Source organism: Rutidosis leptorrhynchoides, chromosome 1 (genome assembly GCF_046630445.1).
Source record: "Rutidosis leptorrhynchoides isolate AG116_Rl617_1_P2 chromosome 1, CSIRO_AGI_Rlap_v1, whole genome shotgun sequence".
Taxonomy (NCBI): Eukaryota; Viridiplantae; Streptophyta; class Magnoliopsida; order Asterales; family Asteraceae; genus Rutidosis; species Rutidosis leptorrhynchoides.
The window spans coordinates 718,278,678-718,297,439 of record NC_092333.1 but is presented as its reverse complement, the minus strand read 5'-3'; the positions used below and the strand labels follow the sequence as shown (position 1 = coordinate 718,297,439).

General features: G+C 32.3%; 1 protein-coding gene, 1 long non-coding RNA gene and 1 pseudogene across 2 annotated transcripts; all 3 read right to left on the bottom strand.

Moving 5' to 3' along the window:
- Positions 1-3,341: 3,341 nt before the first annotated feature.
- LOC139886271 (uncharacterized) lies at positions 3,342-5,517 on the bottom strand. The gene is made up of 4 exons (XR_011772374.1): positions 5,183-5,517; positions 4,266-4,380; positions 3,906-3,985; positions 3,342-3,551 (listed from the first exon to the last, which is right to left on the bottom strand). It is a non-coding gene; the product is annotated as an uncharacterized lncRNA (long non-coding RNA).
- A 1,047-nt stretch (positions 5,518-6,564) lies between these two features.
- Positions 6,565-9,729, bottom strand: LOC139854582 (cyclase-associated protein 1-like; annotated as a pseudogene).
- On the bottom strand, positions 9,526-14,799 carry LOC139886270 (probable receptor-like serine/threonine-protein kinase At4g34500). The gene is made up of 8 exons (XM_071870040.1): positions 14,544-14,799; positions 13,693-14,109; positions 11,853-11,957; positions 11,050-11,172; positions 10,640-10,810; positions 10,419-10,548; positions 9,961-10,170; positions 9,526-9,818 (listed from the first exon to the last, which is right to left on the bottom strand). Exons 1-8 carry the CDS (start codon positions 14,720-14,722, stop codon positions 9,741-9,743), a joined length of 1,413 nt encoding a protein of 470 aa, XP_071726141.1. The 5' UTR covers positions 14,723-14,799; the 3' UTR covers positions 9,526-9,740.
- Positions 14,800-18,762: the final 3,963 nt, after the last annotated feature.

Below are 18,762 nucleotides of genomic sequence, written 5' to 3'. Positions count from 1 at the left end.
AGGCCCTCCACACTCTCTCAAGTATTTTTAACACACACGGCGGAGCACGAAATAACGTAAAGTAGTACAATGGGAGACTATTAAGAACCGATTTGATTAGGACCAAACTTCCTCCAAAAGATAACGAACGCATTTTTCAACCCGAAAGTCTAGCTATGAATTTTTCAAGAACCGGATTCTAACTATTCAACTTGCTCATCTTCGCACAAATAGGAGATCCTAGGTAAATAAAGGAGAATTTACCTACTCTACAACCAATATGCCTAGCAATAGGGCAAATGGCCCGAAAGGGTAATCTATGTTGTCAAATTTGACAATCAAGGTAACCCCCAATTTGCCTAAGCCCGAAAGGGACTCTATTTTAATTTTTGCTCGCTAAAAGGACTTCGTGTTTGAAAATTTTAAAATTGGGGTAATATTCATCAAAAATCATACAAAATTAGTCCCTCATGTTTGTTATAAAATTGTACCATAGGTCCTCATTCATTAACGGTCGTTATTAAAACTATCGGATTGGTCCCTGAAGTTTGTTAAAAAGTTGCTTCAAAAGTCCTCAAATTATTAATCAAATAAAAAATACATACAGTATCCCAAATTGTATTCGTACATTCACAGCTTCATTTTGGGGTTTTAAAAAATTAGACCGAATCTGAAAAATCTAAAAACGTGGAAAGGTTGGAAATAATTTTGTGATTATATCCTCTAAATCTCAGGTCCTAATTCGAAGTATTGCTCGAGATCTCACCATTTTTGTGTTCAAAAATAGTTTTCGAATTCGTTCATTTGGGCACGATTTAGTTATGTTTTTGTGAAATCTAAGAATGGAGAAAGATTGGTGATGGTAACCCGCTACAATCTGCACAAGTTGGTGCGTTTATATCATGTTTTGAGGTGGTTTCCATGTTAGCAGCCACCAACCACCAGCTGTCGCCGCCGGAATGGTCGCCGGAATCTGCAAAACGAAGAACACAAAGCTGTTTGGTGATGATGATGAAGCTGTTGTGATGTTATCATGAGACCATAGATGAAGCTGTTTGGTGATGATGATGAAGCTGTTTGGTGATGATGATGAACACAAGTTGTTTGCCATAGAATTCTGTACTATAACATGAACTTGATAAATATTAACTGGGTCAAATTAGCTCGAATTAATACATGATTGACTCATAGGTTGGCTTTTGAGGTGATTTTCATGAATTTTTGAGATTTTATAATGAAGATGGTGAAGAGGACTTTTGACCTAATTTTTTAACAAACCTCATGGATCAATTATGTATTTATCATTAACGATTGTTAATGAATTTGACGAAAATTACCCCAATTTTAAAATTTTCAAACCGCAGTCCTTTTAGCGAGCAAAAATTAAAATAGAGTCCCTTTCGGGCTTAGGCAAATTGGAGATTACCTTGATTGTCAAATTTAACAACATAGGTTACCCTTTCGGGCCATTTGCCCCTAGCAATACGACTTACTACTTCAAATCTATAGTTTCTATTATATTGCTAAAATGATGATGTCATTATTAAGTTAATTCCTTTGTTAAGAAAAAATCAAAAAGAAAAAGAAAAAAATCTAAGCATGGTGGGTGATGTTATTAATCTAAATAATTTTGAATTAAAATTAAATCTTATTAATTAATTATTATTATTATTAAATCTTATTAATAATTATTTTAATTATTAAAATTAAATAATTTTAAACTATTGTAATTAATTATTTTGAATTGAGTACGAGAAGGTATAAAAGTTAGGCAGAAGGAAACCAAATTTATATTTATATTTTTAATTTACACTTTTAAAATAAAATGACAACCAATATTATTTCTTATGATTGGATGAGAATTGTTTAATATGCATTTTAGGTGTTCGATGAAATGTTCAGCTGACGAGTTTCTTAGTCGGACTATGTGGTTCCACGGGTCATTAAACTAAATAATTTTAACATTTACGTTCACTTAATACCTAAAACATATTATTAAACTGTTTCGTTTAAACAAACCCGTGATTCCACGGGTCATTTCACTAGTTCAACACCAAAATTGTCTAAGATGTCTTTAGTGATAGACTTGCATAAAATATTAAAAACTTTTTGTTATAATTTATTAAGACATATTTTGAAAGATAATAATAATAATAATAATAATAATAATAATAATAATAATAATAATAATAATAATAATAATAATAATGGTAGAACAAGTAAAACTTATGATGAAACCTTTTTTTTTTATTTTTTTATTACAAAAGTCACATTTAGGGATTGAACCCTTAACTCTTGATTGAAGTTCGCATTTCCGCTAGTCTATTAGTGCTTTAGTAAACTGAAGAATGCTTATATTTTATGTATTGGTTAATGATAGGTTCAAGTATATTGTAATTTTGTGTACAAAGGTTAGAGGTATAAATTTTGTTTTGAGATAAAAGTATAAATATTCTACATTGATACTATGATTTTAAAGCACTGAACATTATTCTTGTTGATAACTTTCTATTTTTATTTCGATGCACATATTACGTGTATTTTGATGTGTTGGTGATGGATTTCATTATTATTATTGTTTGTTAACATGTTTTGGCAAGTACCTACAATTCTGCACTGGTGGTTAGAAAATAGGGTTAATTTGATAATTTGAATCGTGTAATCACTTTTTCAATTAAGTATTTCGACCTTATAAGCCTCGGTTATCACAAAATCCGAATTGGAATAAGTATTTCTAATGAAAGCAAAATCCCCCGTATATATATATAGAAGGTGAAAGTGTATGATGAAAGGATGCAACTTTTTAACGTGTGTGCAACTCTTAGTTTACACCTTTTGAAAAATGAGACGACTTTTCATGAAATGATGTAATTATTTATTGTTACCTTTTCATCAAAAGGTGAAATTTTCTAATAAATTATCGAATTATCCCGAACGAGCGTGCACTCCGCACTCTCGAAACTCGTTATTGAGTATAATTTAATAACCCATTGCTTTCCAGTAAATACCAATTATCCAAAATAATAATTGATAACACTATAATTACCAACTCTGGTAACTACAAAGTACTAAAAAAATTTTATGAACAGCGAGATTGGAGTTACATACGGAGGACCACCAAAGGAATTCTCACCTCCCGATCATATCTGTTCCACGTGTCAAGGATGTTCCGCTGAACAACTGTCGTAGGAAAGGCTTGCGTGTAGTCACCCTTGAGAAACACCCCATGAAGAACTGCCACTAGGACAGACTCAGACAGCGATACCTCCAGAGGACTCCATAACTAACTGCAATTCAAATTGCATTATGAAATCCTCAGGTGAGACTCGAACTCTAGACCTCACTGAAATTTTAACTTTAACAAGTGTTTGGTTAGCCGCGCGCTGCCGCGGCGGACGACGTTTCCATTTATCGTTTACGAAGGTATTGGTAGAGCTATTACATTTCGAATGTGAGAATGGTCTTGCATACTACTGGTCCTGTAACTGGCAATGAGATAAGTAGCGTTCCTTTAGAGGGGATTTGCATACTATTGGTAGCCAACACACCTTCCCATCACTCGAACTTAATATCTGCAGTCCCCTTCATTTCATCATATACAATACCCAATAATAGTATAGTAAAAAATCTAGAACGTATATTCAATTTGGAGTAAAAATTCAGCTACCAAATTCATAATAAGGGAAAAGGAAACAAAAATGGGTCTAAGAATACTAACATGACGTATCGTAGCTATGATAAGAGCAATTTTGACCCATTTACTTATAAATGGTCCAAAGTATCAGCATCCACAACTAATAATCAACTCGGTAATCTAACCTAAAATAGATAATATATATATATATATATATATATATATATATATATATATATATATATATATATATATATATATATATATAATAAAAAAAAAAAAAAAACCTTACCTTTTACCATAATCTGTGTTCTTTGACTAAAAATATGTTTTTACAAAATCAAAATCATTGTTAACCATGACAGTTGAAACCTGCATATATAACAAATGATTGTTATGTCTAACTTCAAAATTAAGATACAACATAAAAAATGGTTCATCTTTTCTAATTATTGCTGCTACAAAACAAAGTTTACCTACAACTTGATGAAGAAATCATAGACAATTAGAAGTATTAGTAATTAATACAACTCCTACTTCTACTAATGTGTGTCAAACGTAAACTGTTCAGTAGCATTAATATCAATATATGTAATATAAGTGGCGTACTTAAAAACACGTTTAAAGAACTAAAAGTTGGAGTACTACATACCTATCTATGGTATCAAGTGAATCTAGACAGTTACTTTTCCAGCTGACCCCAATTCCATTCGTCACCACTTCTTGTAAGGAACGCATATTGAAGACATCCTAAGTCTGGCTCCAACCTACAAAGGGAAAAAAAAATACCGTACACAAAAACAGCTAGCTATGACTAACAGGATAAAATAAAAACAGTTAATAAAAACGATAAGGACATTATAAAAGTATAGGTGGACAATTCCTCCATAGTGGACTAATGTATAGCTTAAAGCCTCCATTGAAGTGTTTAATATCATTTGTAGCAGTAAAATCAACAACATCAGAACTTGTGCATCTATTATCTGTGCATATATACCTAATTCGCACATCTACAACTTTTCAATGCATTATAAAAGTGTTAAAACTATCTATCAATGACTATCTGATTTCGTCAAAGAGTAATGAGAAGTACTCGTTAAAAACAACACAATGAGGGAAAAAAAACCTAAACCCTATACAGACATATTATCGATTATTGCATTAAAAGCGGACCATGAAATGAACAAACATCATATAGTTAGGTTGGCTATATTTTGAAAGATTAAATTAAAAAAATACATAATATGTTTATACAGCTATGACAGTCACAATTACAATCACGATATGCATATAAATAAATACATAAACATAAACATAAACATGTTTATTAAAATTAAAATTCACATAATTAAATTTCATATGTTATACTCCAAAAAATTAAACCTTTTGATAAAACATTCAATATAAAAGTATCAGTTTTGTTTGATGAAAGAAGTCGCCAAACCTCAAAATCGTATGATGATATATTGATATGTTTAATTTTTTTTACCTCTTTTGTTTGATTCATAAGTCTCTATCATCTGCTAAACACTTTACATAAATTGGATTTAGAATATGAAGCCTATGTACCTGAGGTAATCGATTTAAGATGGTGTGACCGGAATCGAATGAACGGATGTCGCCAGCGACTCTTAATCCATAGACACTGAAAAACGACAGAAGATGTGGTGTGCGAAGTAAGCACCGCCGATGGTTCGATCGATTGAACTCCAAATCAATTTCCCGGTGGATTCACGATTCGTTTTTTCGCGTATGTACGTGGCGGAGGGTATCGGCTGGAGAGGGTGGTGGTGATTAGGTTTTCATTTTGTGAACAATCAGCTGGAGAAGGTTGTTGTGTGTGGAATTTGATGGACAAACTACCAGAAGTAGTAGAGGGGGAGAGTAGAAGCGGGTAACGTGATGGTGGTAGAATGGTCGAACCGTAGAACCATCTGGAGAGGCAGACATGGATATATGATGGGTAAATAAAAATCTAAGATCGTAAAATGACGAAAATACTCTTTTCGAATATAATATTGGTGTGAATAGTAAAAAATGTACTCTCTATTGAATATTAAATAAAATAAAATACTAATAATAATAATAATAATAATAATAATATAATATAATATAATATAATAATTATAATTATAATATAATATAATATAATTTATAATTTATAATTATAATTATAATTATAATTATAATAAGAATAAGAATAAATATAAAACCCATGAAAATTTGATTTTACCATTTTCATGGCGTCTCAATTTATTTTATTTTATAAAAAACTTTTGCCTACTTATTGGCCGGAGGTCCACTCGGAAGCAATCTCTTTATCCGTCGAATAGAGAGAGGGATGACTTTCTCTACTTTTGAGAGTGTTTTTCACTCTGGGTGGAGAAATGACTTGTCTTTATTCTCGGTTAGGGGAAGGATTGTCTACATCTCACCTCCCCCATACACCACTTATGTGGTATTGGGTTTTGTTGTTGTTGTTGTTGTGTAATAAATATAAATATAAAGTATACTTCTTTACATGTAAATATGGATTAAAGAATTTTAGTATAAAATTCAAAATGTGAGATGTATAATGTGGGAGCACGTTTAGAGAGTAATTTTGTAGGGCTACTAGCAAAGCAATGACTACTGGCAAAACTATAAGCATACAGTACAACCACTGTCCCTAATGCCATTACTCTCAAATTCCATTAAACTTTAAGGTGCGCATAACCTGTACCTGTATTCATAGCACTGTCTCAGAATGAAAAGAAGATCTGATCTGATACGTATGATAGACACGACCCGTTAAATGACTTGAGAAGGTCGATCAGAACGAGCTTCAAAGCTAGAAAGCAACATCATTTTAAAGTGTAAATGTCAAAAATGTAAATAAGATGGGAATCACATGATTCCGATATCTTCTGATATTGGAAATGCCTGAAGTTGCAGCATTCTTATATGACCGATTACCCTCCAGATTGGGAGACAGGGGTTGTAACAAAGTGGCTATCCTGGCACATGTGAATGTACTGCTGTGGCAATGCGTGTTCCGCCTGCAAATTAAAAAAAAAAAAAAAAAAAAAAAAAAAAGGAAAAAACATCAGACATACTTGGTAGAAACGCCAATATCAACCCATTAGTGGATAAATGGGTCACATGAGTATAAAAGAGTGCATATGAGAACGAGTTGAACAGGTTGAAAGTCGTCCAAAGTGTATCCCCAATATAAAAAACCTCTAAAATAGTTTACTTTTAAATATCTCGCCGGCCCATTTACCCACCTTTAAGTTTAGTACCCAAAAGTGAAACTTTGAAAAAGATCTGAGAATAAGATGGAAACATACATGATCGGCATAAGAATCTTCATCAGGAACCATGACATTAACTTCACTTGCCTTAGCAGTTGTTATAGAAGAATCAAGTGAATATTTGGTCAAGTATAACTGGCAACCTGCTGTGTATCACATGCATTCAAATGGGTCAGCTTATGACCAATAATTGTGTTGTGGACTAGTGGTTAACCCACTTATTGGTCTATACAATTGTTACAGCCTAAAAGTTCATTAAGGTTACACTTAAGATACATGTTTACCTGGCATTGCACCTCAACGCCGTTACACTTAAGATACATGTTTACCTGGCATTGCACCTCAACGCCGTTACAATTGACAATCTCAAAAGCAGCAACAACGTCCTGGAATCAACTCTAGCAGGTCATACCAGTAAATAAAGTAATTTATAAGGGTGAAAAAGGAATAGGTCAAACGGGTTGAAAGTAACCATAAAAGCCTAAAAATATATAAAACCTCATTAATCATTACATATATATATATATAGGTGGTACTAATATACTCCATAATATAAGTTATTTAATCATATTTCTACATAATTAACTTTTTTGTACTTAGAATGTTGGGTCAACACAACCTGTACAAAAATTACTAGTTACGACCCGAACCCATTTTCACCCACTACACGACCCCTATACCAGCCTATTTTCCCACTTCTATAGTACCAGTCATGTTTTGACAAAAAATTATAAATTTATTACTGACCATAGATACAACACCCATTTTTGTGCATTTGTCAACAGTTATGTTAACTTTTCCTGCACAAAGTAAGTAGATTTCTTATACAAAAAAACCTAGTGAAGAAAAACATAGATTAAATTATATTAGAAAAAAATGATTAACCTATGATCTGAAGACCTGAATCCTTGCATCCAAATATATAAACTGTCTGCCTTGGATCACACTCATCAATTATTAAATCCTTCACGCCCGTTTGATGCTCAACAACCCATCCGCATATCATGTAAAAAGTTACGCAGGCACCATGAATAAACCGGACGTAATAAGTCATTGTTACAAAGAATTCAATATACTCACTTTCGACCCATCACAAGTTCGAGTTTTGGAGGTTTAACTTCAGATGTTGCTGGTGCAGTCTTGTGGACCTCTTTTACCACCAGTACTCACAAATCCAGCTCTATCTCTGCGGTTTTTGGTCTTCATATCATCTGTAACTTTTCTTAATCCCGAAGAGATGAAACTGAAAAGTCAATAACTTTTCAATGCACCTAGATACTACGTTTGTTTTTCAATCAAATTATATATGTATGGGTCGGACGTTTATAAGTAATTTAACTTTATAAATGGGTCAACTAGGTTGAACAAATCGATTATGTTTTCAATAGATAAAACCTGCTAAATAATTCATTTTATGATACAGTAGTTATTTATAGAAATTTACAACTTTTAAAAAGAAAGTCTTGCAGGGAAGGTCGACCTGACCCATTTTTACCGGCACAAAACTACCCATTTGATAGAAACTCATTTTTGTTACCCAATTTACCCATTTTGCCACCTCTACTAGAACACAAAATGGAAAAATGGATTTATAGACAATATTATATTAATTTTTTGAAAGGAAAACTACCAGCAGTAGGCTTTGAACTAATTTCTTGAAAAACAGCAGCCATTCCTTGTTTTGGTTTAGATAAAGATGATGATGATGCTGATGCTGATGAAGAACTCGAGCTCGCAAGTGATGATGACGGAGGATTTGGAGCACCTGGTTTCAAAGTTTTGGCGGGACCCGATACGGTAGCTCCCGAGTTTGTTTGATTTTGACAAGAAGCTCCTTTTGAGTGGCAAAAGCCTGACTAAGAACATTCGTAACATCCTTAACTTGTCCACCAATCTTGTCACCAATAGCTGAAACTTTACCAACATATTGTGTGATCAGATCATCAAATGCAAATATGGACGGTTCTGATGAGCCCGATGCCGACTCAAGTGACACAGATTGTGGCTGTGAACGACCCACTGATATCAATTCTAGCCGCGTTACAGCGGCCTCTAATCTTTGTATTAATCTCTCTCTATTGTAGGTAGTTTTTTCCTGTGAATAGATCTGGTGTTTTGTGAAGGTGGCAAGTTTTTTGGTTTTGAAACGTTAAAGTAGATAGGTGAGTTTACTGGTTGTTTCATAGGAATGATTAGAATGCAATTGTCCGTGTGACACATGTCATTTGTTAGTAGTACTATTTTCTCTTTTAAGTTTTCCAAATGATTAAAGAGATAATAATAATATTGTTGGGCCAATTTGTGCTCAAAGTAAAAGAATTAAACATTAATTATACTACACAATAGACTTACATATTTATTATGCATTTGATAAAATTGAATGATTAAATGTTAAACGGTTGTGCACCCTCTAGTCACACTCTCTTTTGAACAATTTGACATAGCCGGGAATTGAATTCGGGTGATGTACTTCATTGGGCAACTCGGTGGCCACTCAGGCAACAGCCTGCGTGGTTACTAAATCTCAATCTCCATATTGAGATAAATCTAGACTATGTACTATATTCTTCCCAGATGAAACAAATACCCTATATATATCTTACCATAACAAATGTACCGAAGTTGTAATTTTGCCGATCTTCTACTAAGTTTACAGTGAAGTATATCTGTTTACATATAGCAATATCAAGTACAACTCGAAAATTACTCACTATATTTACAATGCTGTTTGAGGTGTGAATATTTTGAAGCATTTGCATATGTATATACCGTCAAACTGGCAACAAAGAACAAACAAATTGCGATAACTAGACGCACATACATACTCGAGAAAACTAGTTTGTTGAAGGCTCTTTACTTGCAGCATCTGAACCCGTAATGAGAGTGGTCGTGTCTCTTGGTGGACGATGTTCCTGCAAGATACAAAATATCAAACACGATTTTAAGGATATTACAGATCCCGATAAATGTAACTGAATTAACGGAAATTACTTTTTTGTGAAATGTAACTGAATTTGGCAAATTAATATTTGTAACTGAATACAGAAGACTCACTGTGCGGTAAGGGAAATCATCTGCCTCAAGCATGTGCACAATTTGTCCCATCTTTGGGCGCTTATTTGCATCCATGTCAATACAACGAAGACACACCAATAACACGCGCTTTAATGCTCTTGAAGGAGGTTGTACGCTAATCTTTGGGTCTATTAACTCTTCACCCCGACGACTTGCCACCATTCCTTTAAACCAGTCCACCAAATTCATCTAAAATATATCCAACACAAAAATATTGGTGAAAAGCTTGAAACTTTACCGTTATGCATCTAAATATATACATTTTGGGTAACTTTTAACCTGTTTTACATTTTCTTTTTAGCTTTTCTTGAAAAAAAGGAAAAAAAAAAAAAAAAAAAAAAACAGCTTCACCATTTAAAGATATAACAAGCACATTAAATCGACAGGGTAATAAGTAAAAGGATCGAAATTGGCATATTTAGTATTGTAGTACTTACCTCTCCGGGGGCTTTGGTATAATCAACAGGGCTTCTTCCTGTAACTATTTCCATAAGTAAAACACCAAAGCTGTAGACATCACTACACTCGTTTAACATCCCTGTGCTTGCATAATCAGGCGATACATATCTGGATATTTAATGTGTCGTATAAGATAAGACTATAAGTTTAATGTGTAAAAAAGTATTTGAAATATAACAAGATTGGTGAAGTTACTAACCCGAATGTGCCCATTACACGTGTTGTCACGTAACTTTTTTCGGATCCTAACAACTTGGCTAGTCCGAAGTCAGATACTTTAGCATTAAATTTTTTATCCAGGAGAATATTGCTTGATTTAACATCACGATGTACAACTTTTGGTTCCAGTCCTTCATGTAAATATGCTAGCCTAATGCAAATGAACATTGTGAGTGTCATAAACCATATGAGCTTATAGTTACAGCTAGTAAGACAGGCGGGTTGGTATCAGTTCGGGATGAAATGGGTCTTTCTCAAGTACGGGTCGAAGATGTCATCCCTACTACTAAAGGTTCAGCAATTTACCTACATCTAACATTATTTGCATGTTTTATCTTACAAATCGGTTAATGTTATTATAATAGACAATTATGGTTAGAAAAAGCATACCCTTTTGCAGTCCCGACTGCAATCTTCATTCGAATATCCCAAGTTAAAGGGCTGATAGGTCCAACCTCCCCATGCAACCATTGTTCCAAATTCCCGTTGTCAACATACTCGTATACGAGTAACCTGATTTACAATGAAACACAGCCACACTATTTAGTAGTTAGTACAAGTAGTAATTTTTTGATCACTTAAGTTTTTGTCTTCACGTCACTTGTTTAGCAGTTACAAGAGCGATCACGCAATACTTTAGCTTAAATACACCCAATCAGATCTTTCAATATTGAATAACTTAATCACAAAAGGTGGTATTTTTGATTCATTTATCCGGCTATGTTTTATCACCAATGGTTCAAGCACATAAATAAAAAATGTAGTAACTTATAAGGAAACGGGTCAAAAGGGTTGGAATTCATCCAAAGTGTATTGTTAATGCATATAACTTCCAAAATCATTCATTTCAAAATATTACAACTAATATCGAACTCATACACCTAATCAGATTTATCATACTAACCACTTTATATAAAATTAAAAACTGACTAATACAGTACACACAAATAATGCACAATAAAAGTGGATTTGTACAATACGGACAAATAATCCACTTACATTCTGCATTGATGACTTGTATGGTACACATAAATAATGCACAATAAAATGGACTTGTCAAAAAAGTAGGTGGAAATATCATCAACCAAAATTTATAACTGTTACAAACTGACTAATAATAATTGCATTCACCATTTCATTGCCAGTTTTGAACGTTGAGAGAGTAAATTATATGAAAATGAACCCTTAATTACCTCTTAGCACCATCAGCGCAAAATCCAATTAGACCCACAAGGTTTTTATGTCTTACTTTTCCAATGGCTTCAACCTCCACCTTAAATTCCTTCTCTGCCTGCCCCCTACAGAACACGTGATATCAACGAAGCTAAGTGAGCGGTAAGCCTGTACTAGATACATTATATTGGTCGTAGAAGAAAGAACAGTGCCAAAATATATTAAATAAATGTACTTGCATAAAGATAATAAATGTAAATAGATCATCTACATCTAAAGTCGCCTCGAGCCCCTTTACTATATAATTAAATTATGAAGTATCGTTACTTGATGCAGATCAAGTGAATAAAATAAGACCAGTGCAAGTAGGCAACATTAAAAAATTAGAGATTAAAAAATATGTTACAAAACTCTGTCTCCTAACTCATGGACGTGATATATATTATATTTCATTAATTCATTTTCCTGCACCTAAATTTCTCAAACAAGATGTGATCAGATCCATTTTACAACTATGACCATGTGATCCAGTTTCTATTTTAATAAAACCGATCAATTTCAATGTAGATTGTAATCAGATCCATTTTACAAAATATTAATCTTCATCTCAATTATTAGTTTTAACTGGCTTTTATAGCAATCAAGGGACAGTTCTTGCAAGTAATCAGAGAAAACTCTACAGTTTACTTGCAAAAATTATAACTAAAAACAATTTATCATATGTTAGAAAATGTTCATCCGATCAAATTAGCCAACTTAGTGGCCTTTGGTTTAATGCCATAAAAAGTGCAGTAGAAATTTTTTAGTTTGGTTATTTACTTACAGATGTTAGCAATTTAACATAGTTACTTTAATAGTTTGACCACTAATGATAGCTGATAATCATCTTGTCTAGAAAATGCCAGTTTTCAAGCTTAGATTTTGACCCGGGATTTTAATATAAATCTATACAGTAACATTTTTCGAGAATGAATAGGATATTTTATCATTGTTAAAATCAAGATTCGAGACAAATTTAGCAGTTTTTTAAGATGGAAGAACCAATATGCTTAGGATAGAAGTTACTCCAGTCCAAAGATGGATCAGCTTCAAAAACCTAACCATTTTAATTATTTCTATATCTGTACACCATCTACGAGTATATAACAAACATTTCTTTTGTTCTTTACGAAAAGAAAAAGACAAGTTTAAGCTGTAAAACATTAAAGGAAATTAGAAGGAATAAGATACTCTAATCATTCAATTCAATATAAACAATAAACATTAAACATTAAACAATACTTAATTTTAAATGTTAGATGAGTTACATTTCAACCAAAAGGAAGAATTGTATGGCACTTTATAAAGTAAGATATGTGTGCAATAGTACAGTACTTAATTTATCCCCCAAATCAAAGGTTTTCCTTTTTTTTCTTTTAAAAAGAAGGAATGATAAAGTTACCATTTGCTTTATATTTATTAAAAAAAACAATCTCAGTGAGCTTTGAAGATAGTTGTTTATGTTTTATATAAAACAAAAGTTAAGCAGAGTTTATGGTAAATAAGTTGGTTTCACAGAACTGCTTATATGCATAGATTATGGTAATTAAGTTGGTTTCAGCGTACTGCTGTCTGCTTATATTATGTGTTTTCCGAAACAGAGATCAACTTGAGCTTACTAGCTTCAATAAGTAATATAGTGAATTTAATAAACGCCGTTAGTAGTTAGATTCTAGACTCTTTTTAATTTTCAATAAAGCAACCAGTACTTCATCAATTTTTAGATCTAACAAGCTCAGATCATCTACTACTCCAAACTAAATCAGAAAAAAATAGAATTCATAATTAATAATTAATAACAGAAATGGAAAGAAAACTAACTTGTTATTAAGCAGATTCTTGACAGCAACAACTGAACCATCACGTAACACACCTCGATACACGACCCCGTACCCACCTTCTCCAATCACATTATCAACCGCAAAATCACCTGTCGCCATTTCAAGTTCATTCAACCCGTACCATTTCCCCCAACCCATATTACTCAAACCCTCTGCAGATAAAGACGAAGACGCCCCTTCACTCCGCCACGTACCCGATTCATTACTTCCTGAATTCGTATTATCACTTCCTATTTTACCCTCAACAACTTGAATTATTGGTTTGATCTCTTCCTCCTCACTCATCTTCTTCTCAAACACACTTACTTTTGACACATTGTCAACCTTTTCATTCTTTTCAACAGTGCTTGTGTTTGAAACCAATGGTAACATTCTTGAGCTGTACTTCAGACGCATCCTGCTCGATGATAATGTATACACAAAGAATAATTAGAGTTGTGCATATTGAATTTATGGACATTTATAATAAAAAGGAGTTTGTGTGCTTCAGTACACCTTCACTTTAAAACGCGTGATGAATAAATATTTACAGAAATATATATAGTTTTTGTAAACCAAAACTTAGGGTTAAACAAATAAGAAAAAAATGAGACTGCAAAATTATTTTACAGTGACGTTTAATTTTATTGACTTATGATATAAAGTAAATTATACGCAAAGCACGTACAGCTAAGTAGCTAAATGCACACATCATCTAATCTCAAAAACATATATACACAGACGAATAGCATAGATTATAATTTAAATTAAAAATATACAGTCGAAATTAAAATACAATTAAACATAACAGACTACGAAATATGCAAAATCGAAAGATATCACGATCAGTACCTACGACGTCGTTTGCTATTTAAATTACGCCGAATACAAACGAAGATCAGAACGAGAGCAACTGTAACAATTAAGACGGTGATTGCAATGATGACGTACAACTTTTGGCCGAATATAGTCGTTTTAGAGGTTAGACTAACTCCGCCGGTGGTGGATGGTGTGTTGTCGGAAACAGCCATTGTTTCCGACGAGATCGGTGGTGGAATTCAGTGGTAATTTGAATAGGGAAGTAGAGTAGTTAATGAAAAGAGCAAAATAGTTAAAGAAGAAAGAGAGAAATGAGAGCAGAGGTCTTTAAACGGACATAATAATGATGTGAAATTAAATAAATTGGGTTTAAAGATTAAAATTATTACCGTTGTGCCACTGTTTTGTATAATTGTGTAAAGATATGAATTTGCTTACGTGAAATGACCGAATTACCACTGGCGTCGGCGTGTTTAGAAAGTCAAACTTGTAATGTAATTATCAGTTTGGCAAGAGTATCTTAGTTAACCAATTAAAACTCGGTCACCGATTTCATTAGCAAATTTTATTAATCTTAATTTGTTTATAAATTACTTTTAGGATTTCGTTAATTATAATCTTACAAGCTTACATACAATCTACTAATGAAGTATCATTAGCTTTATTATGAAATATACTCCGTAGTTTTTTTTCTCGATGTGTTTGTAAGTTTCTAATGAATTTAGTTAAAGTTATAAACGTTTATCTCAACAAGAAAGAATTGTTTTATCAGTATGTCTAAAAGGTATCATGTTATTAAAACGAGTAAACCATGCTTAACAACGGATTTTATACGTGATAAAAGAGTCATTGACTTTGCGGTATGGAGGTGACCTTCTGATTTTGAAGTCATGGCTTCAAGTCTGTGGTGGATATTATATACTCATGCAAAATTGTGGTGGGTGTTATATTTGTATTTTTTTTAATGATAAAGATATACTCTCTCCGTCACATTACAAGTGTTCACTTACTATTTACACATAGTTTTTAAGAAAATCTCACTAACTTCATTCTTCACCAATAAGAATTCTTCTCTCTCCAGAATAACCTAATCTCATTGGTTGAATTACAAAGTGGACACTTGTAATGGGACATCCCAAAATGAAAATGTGGACACATTAAGTTGGACGGAGAGAGTAAAAGTTAGATATGATCAGAGGCAAAGTCGGAATTTGAAAATAAGAGTGACTTACTCGATAAACATATACTGTATTTTATAATTTTTAATTAATAACAATGTAAAACAAACTAATTTTCGAAATAATAATGGGTTGCTAGTAAATTATATAGGTTTTAGACAATTAGACAAATTAATTTACAATTATTTAGAAATAATAATATATTTGAGACTTCATCTTTGAGGAAGACATATGATAATTTAAACATAAAACGCAATTGAGATTCGGGCTCTATTTAGGCTTCGAGGGAGGCTGAGCACCGCTCAGTCCCCCATTGTCTTCACCTCTAGATTTTTTTTTTTTTTTTTTTTTTTTTTTGTGACTCAGGAACCCCCTACGAACGAATCCTTTGGACTCCCCCGCAGAGGGTAAACCTGGGGGAACGAGCCTGCTGAGCGCCAGACCCGCTACCGGGTGAATTGCCTGTGAAGGCACCCCTCATGGTCAACCTCCCTTTTTGAATGAACGAGGCGGAACTCATATTCGAACCTGGGTGGGCTGCCAGCTAGGGCAACTCAGTAGCCATTCAAGCTATGATATGATATACAAATATTAAAACTGAGATTGAACTACCAGTAGTATTAGAATTTAGAATTTAGAATAGAACTTAAAAAGAAAAGAAAAATTAAGTAATTGAGCATGACATCATCTAATAGACTTTTGGTTCAATAAGTGTAACGTTTATTTATTTTATTTTTTTATATATATACATTTAATTTTATCTTTTACTTCGTAATATTTTCCTTACTTCTAGTCGGTGGAATGGAACTATACGTTAATAATACCGTTGCAATGTATGCTTAATATAAATATAATTTTCCTACGGGTATAAATATTTATTTATCTATATAAAAAGTGGTTTTTGTCATATATCACACGTTTAGATATTTTCAATTAAGTCTAACTTTTCTGTTAATATTAAGATTTGTATTTAATACTTAATTCAATTCATACAATTTAACATTTACCTTTTAATGTTTGTAGTAGATAAAGATTAAATTTAAAATATTATATAACAAATAAAGAAACTAATTATAAAAGTGGTTTTTGTCATATTACCAATATAACTAACAGACAAAATTTGTCTTATTTGTTATAAATAGTATTATTCAGTTTTTCATTTTTTACAAACCAACCCCATAACTTTCATTAAAATACAAATTGAACTCTCTACTTTATACATATATTATAAATTATTATTTATCTCATCACTAACACCAAAAACACCCACCACGCTTTACCGGCTTCTACACTGCGCTCAAACAGTAGGACCCACATAGGCCACTACTGTGCTACATTTTTTTTTGTCTCCAACGATAAAAGAAACAACTTTCTTAAAAGGAACAACCCTTCAATGCTACCAAAAGATGTCGAAAAATATTTTTTTTACAAAATAGATCAACTAACTTTAACGCTAAAAGAAGCAACTTTCACAAAAGGAACAACCCTTCAATGTTAGATGTCGAAAAAAAATTCGTTTTTACAAAATAGATCCACAAAAGGAAAGACTTTTTTTAACTTGCATTCAAAACGGAGCCCGAAGCGAGGGCTCCACAACTAGTTAAAACTAATTATAAAACATTTATCTCTTTATAGTAATTCATGAGCATATGTTAACAAATTCAATAAAAAAAAACAAAAATGCATAAAAAGAATGTAGCGTAAAAATTTAAGAGAAAAAAAAAAAAAAAATTAAGAGAAGTTTACGCTTCGGATTGTTAGAAAAAGATATTTTTATTTAAATATATGCAACCCATAACATTTATAAAATTTCTCGAAATACAAACAGTGAAAAATTGGTTTACAAAGTCGGGTGTACCAAATAGAGAAGAGAACCATTTCCTCCATTTTAAGACAAGAAAGACAACAGCAATCCTCAACCAACGTCCTTTTCATTTTATTATTATTATTATTATTAATTATTATTATTATTATTATTATTATTATTATTATTATTATTATTATTATTATTATTATTATTATTATTATCATCAATTATTAATTTATTATTATATTATCATTATTATTATTATTATTATTATTATTAGAGCACTGAGAGTGGTGACTGATGTCATTTGGCATGTCAGGCGTGATTTGCAGAGTCAAAAAAAGTGGGGAGTGATAACATATGTCAGTTAGTGTGTTAAAATAATAATTAAAATATTTAATACATTATTCCTTTGAAAAAGAAAAGCAAAAAAAAAAAAAAGAGGGGTAAACCTCGTCGCATGAGCGACTGATATAGGGGTGATTTGTCCAAGTGAAGTTCAAGGGGAGGACTGGTCACTTTGTGTGGGACGGGGTAAGTGACTACCACCACTCCCAGTGCTCTTATATACCGTATATTGGATATAAGGGAGTATATGATATATCATAAAAATCATTTAATAATCATATACTCCGTATCATATATGAGTTTCACTAAAATATGTCAATATCAGGAAGCATATGTTAATTTAATAAACTCAAAGTTTCTTTAAATATTATTATTTATTTTTAATACTGATTAATTCAATATAATTTAGAAAGGGTGATTACTTTTTACCCGAGTGTATGTAGTCTAATTGAATAGTATCGAAACTTGAAATTTATCATATGAAGGGTCGAGATCACTATATCATGTAGTTAAATTATATATATATATATATATATATATATATATATATATATATATATATATAACACCCTGATTTTTTTTTTTTAAAACACAGCGGAAGACTTAATTCACATAAATACCCTTAGTTAATTACAAACATGATTATCACAAATCATTATCTAGTTACTTATTACAAACCACCGGTGTTACGTTAAACAACTAGTTACATATTTATAAAAGTTAAGACATCAGAGTTCGTCTTGTCAAACATATCGTCAACCCGACGCCCGTCCCTACCAGCACTAATATCCAAAACCTGCAAGGGAGGAGGTGAGGGGGGTTAGCACGAGGCTAAGTGAATAGAATCATCTAACAGATCTAGCATACAGTACCAACTTGTACAACTACAGCAACTACAACAATCAATAACAGGCAGCTG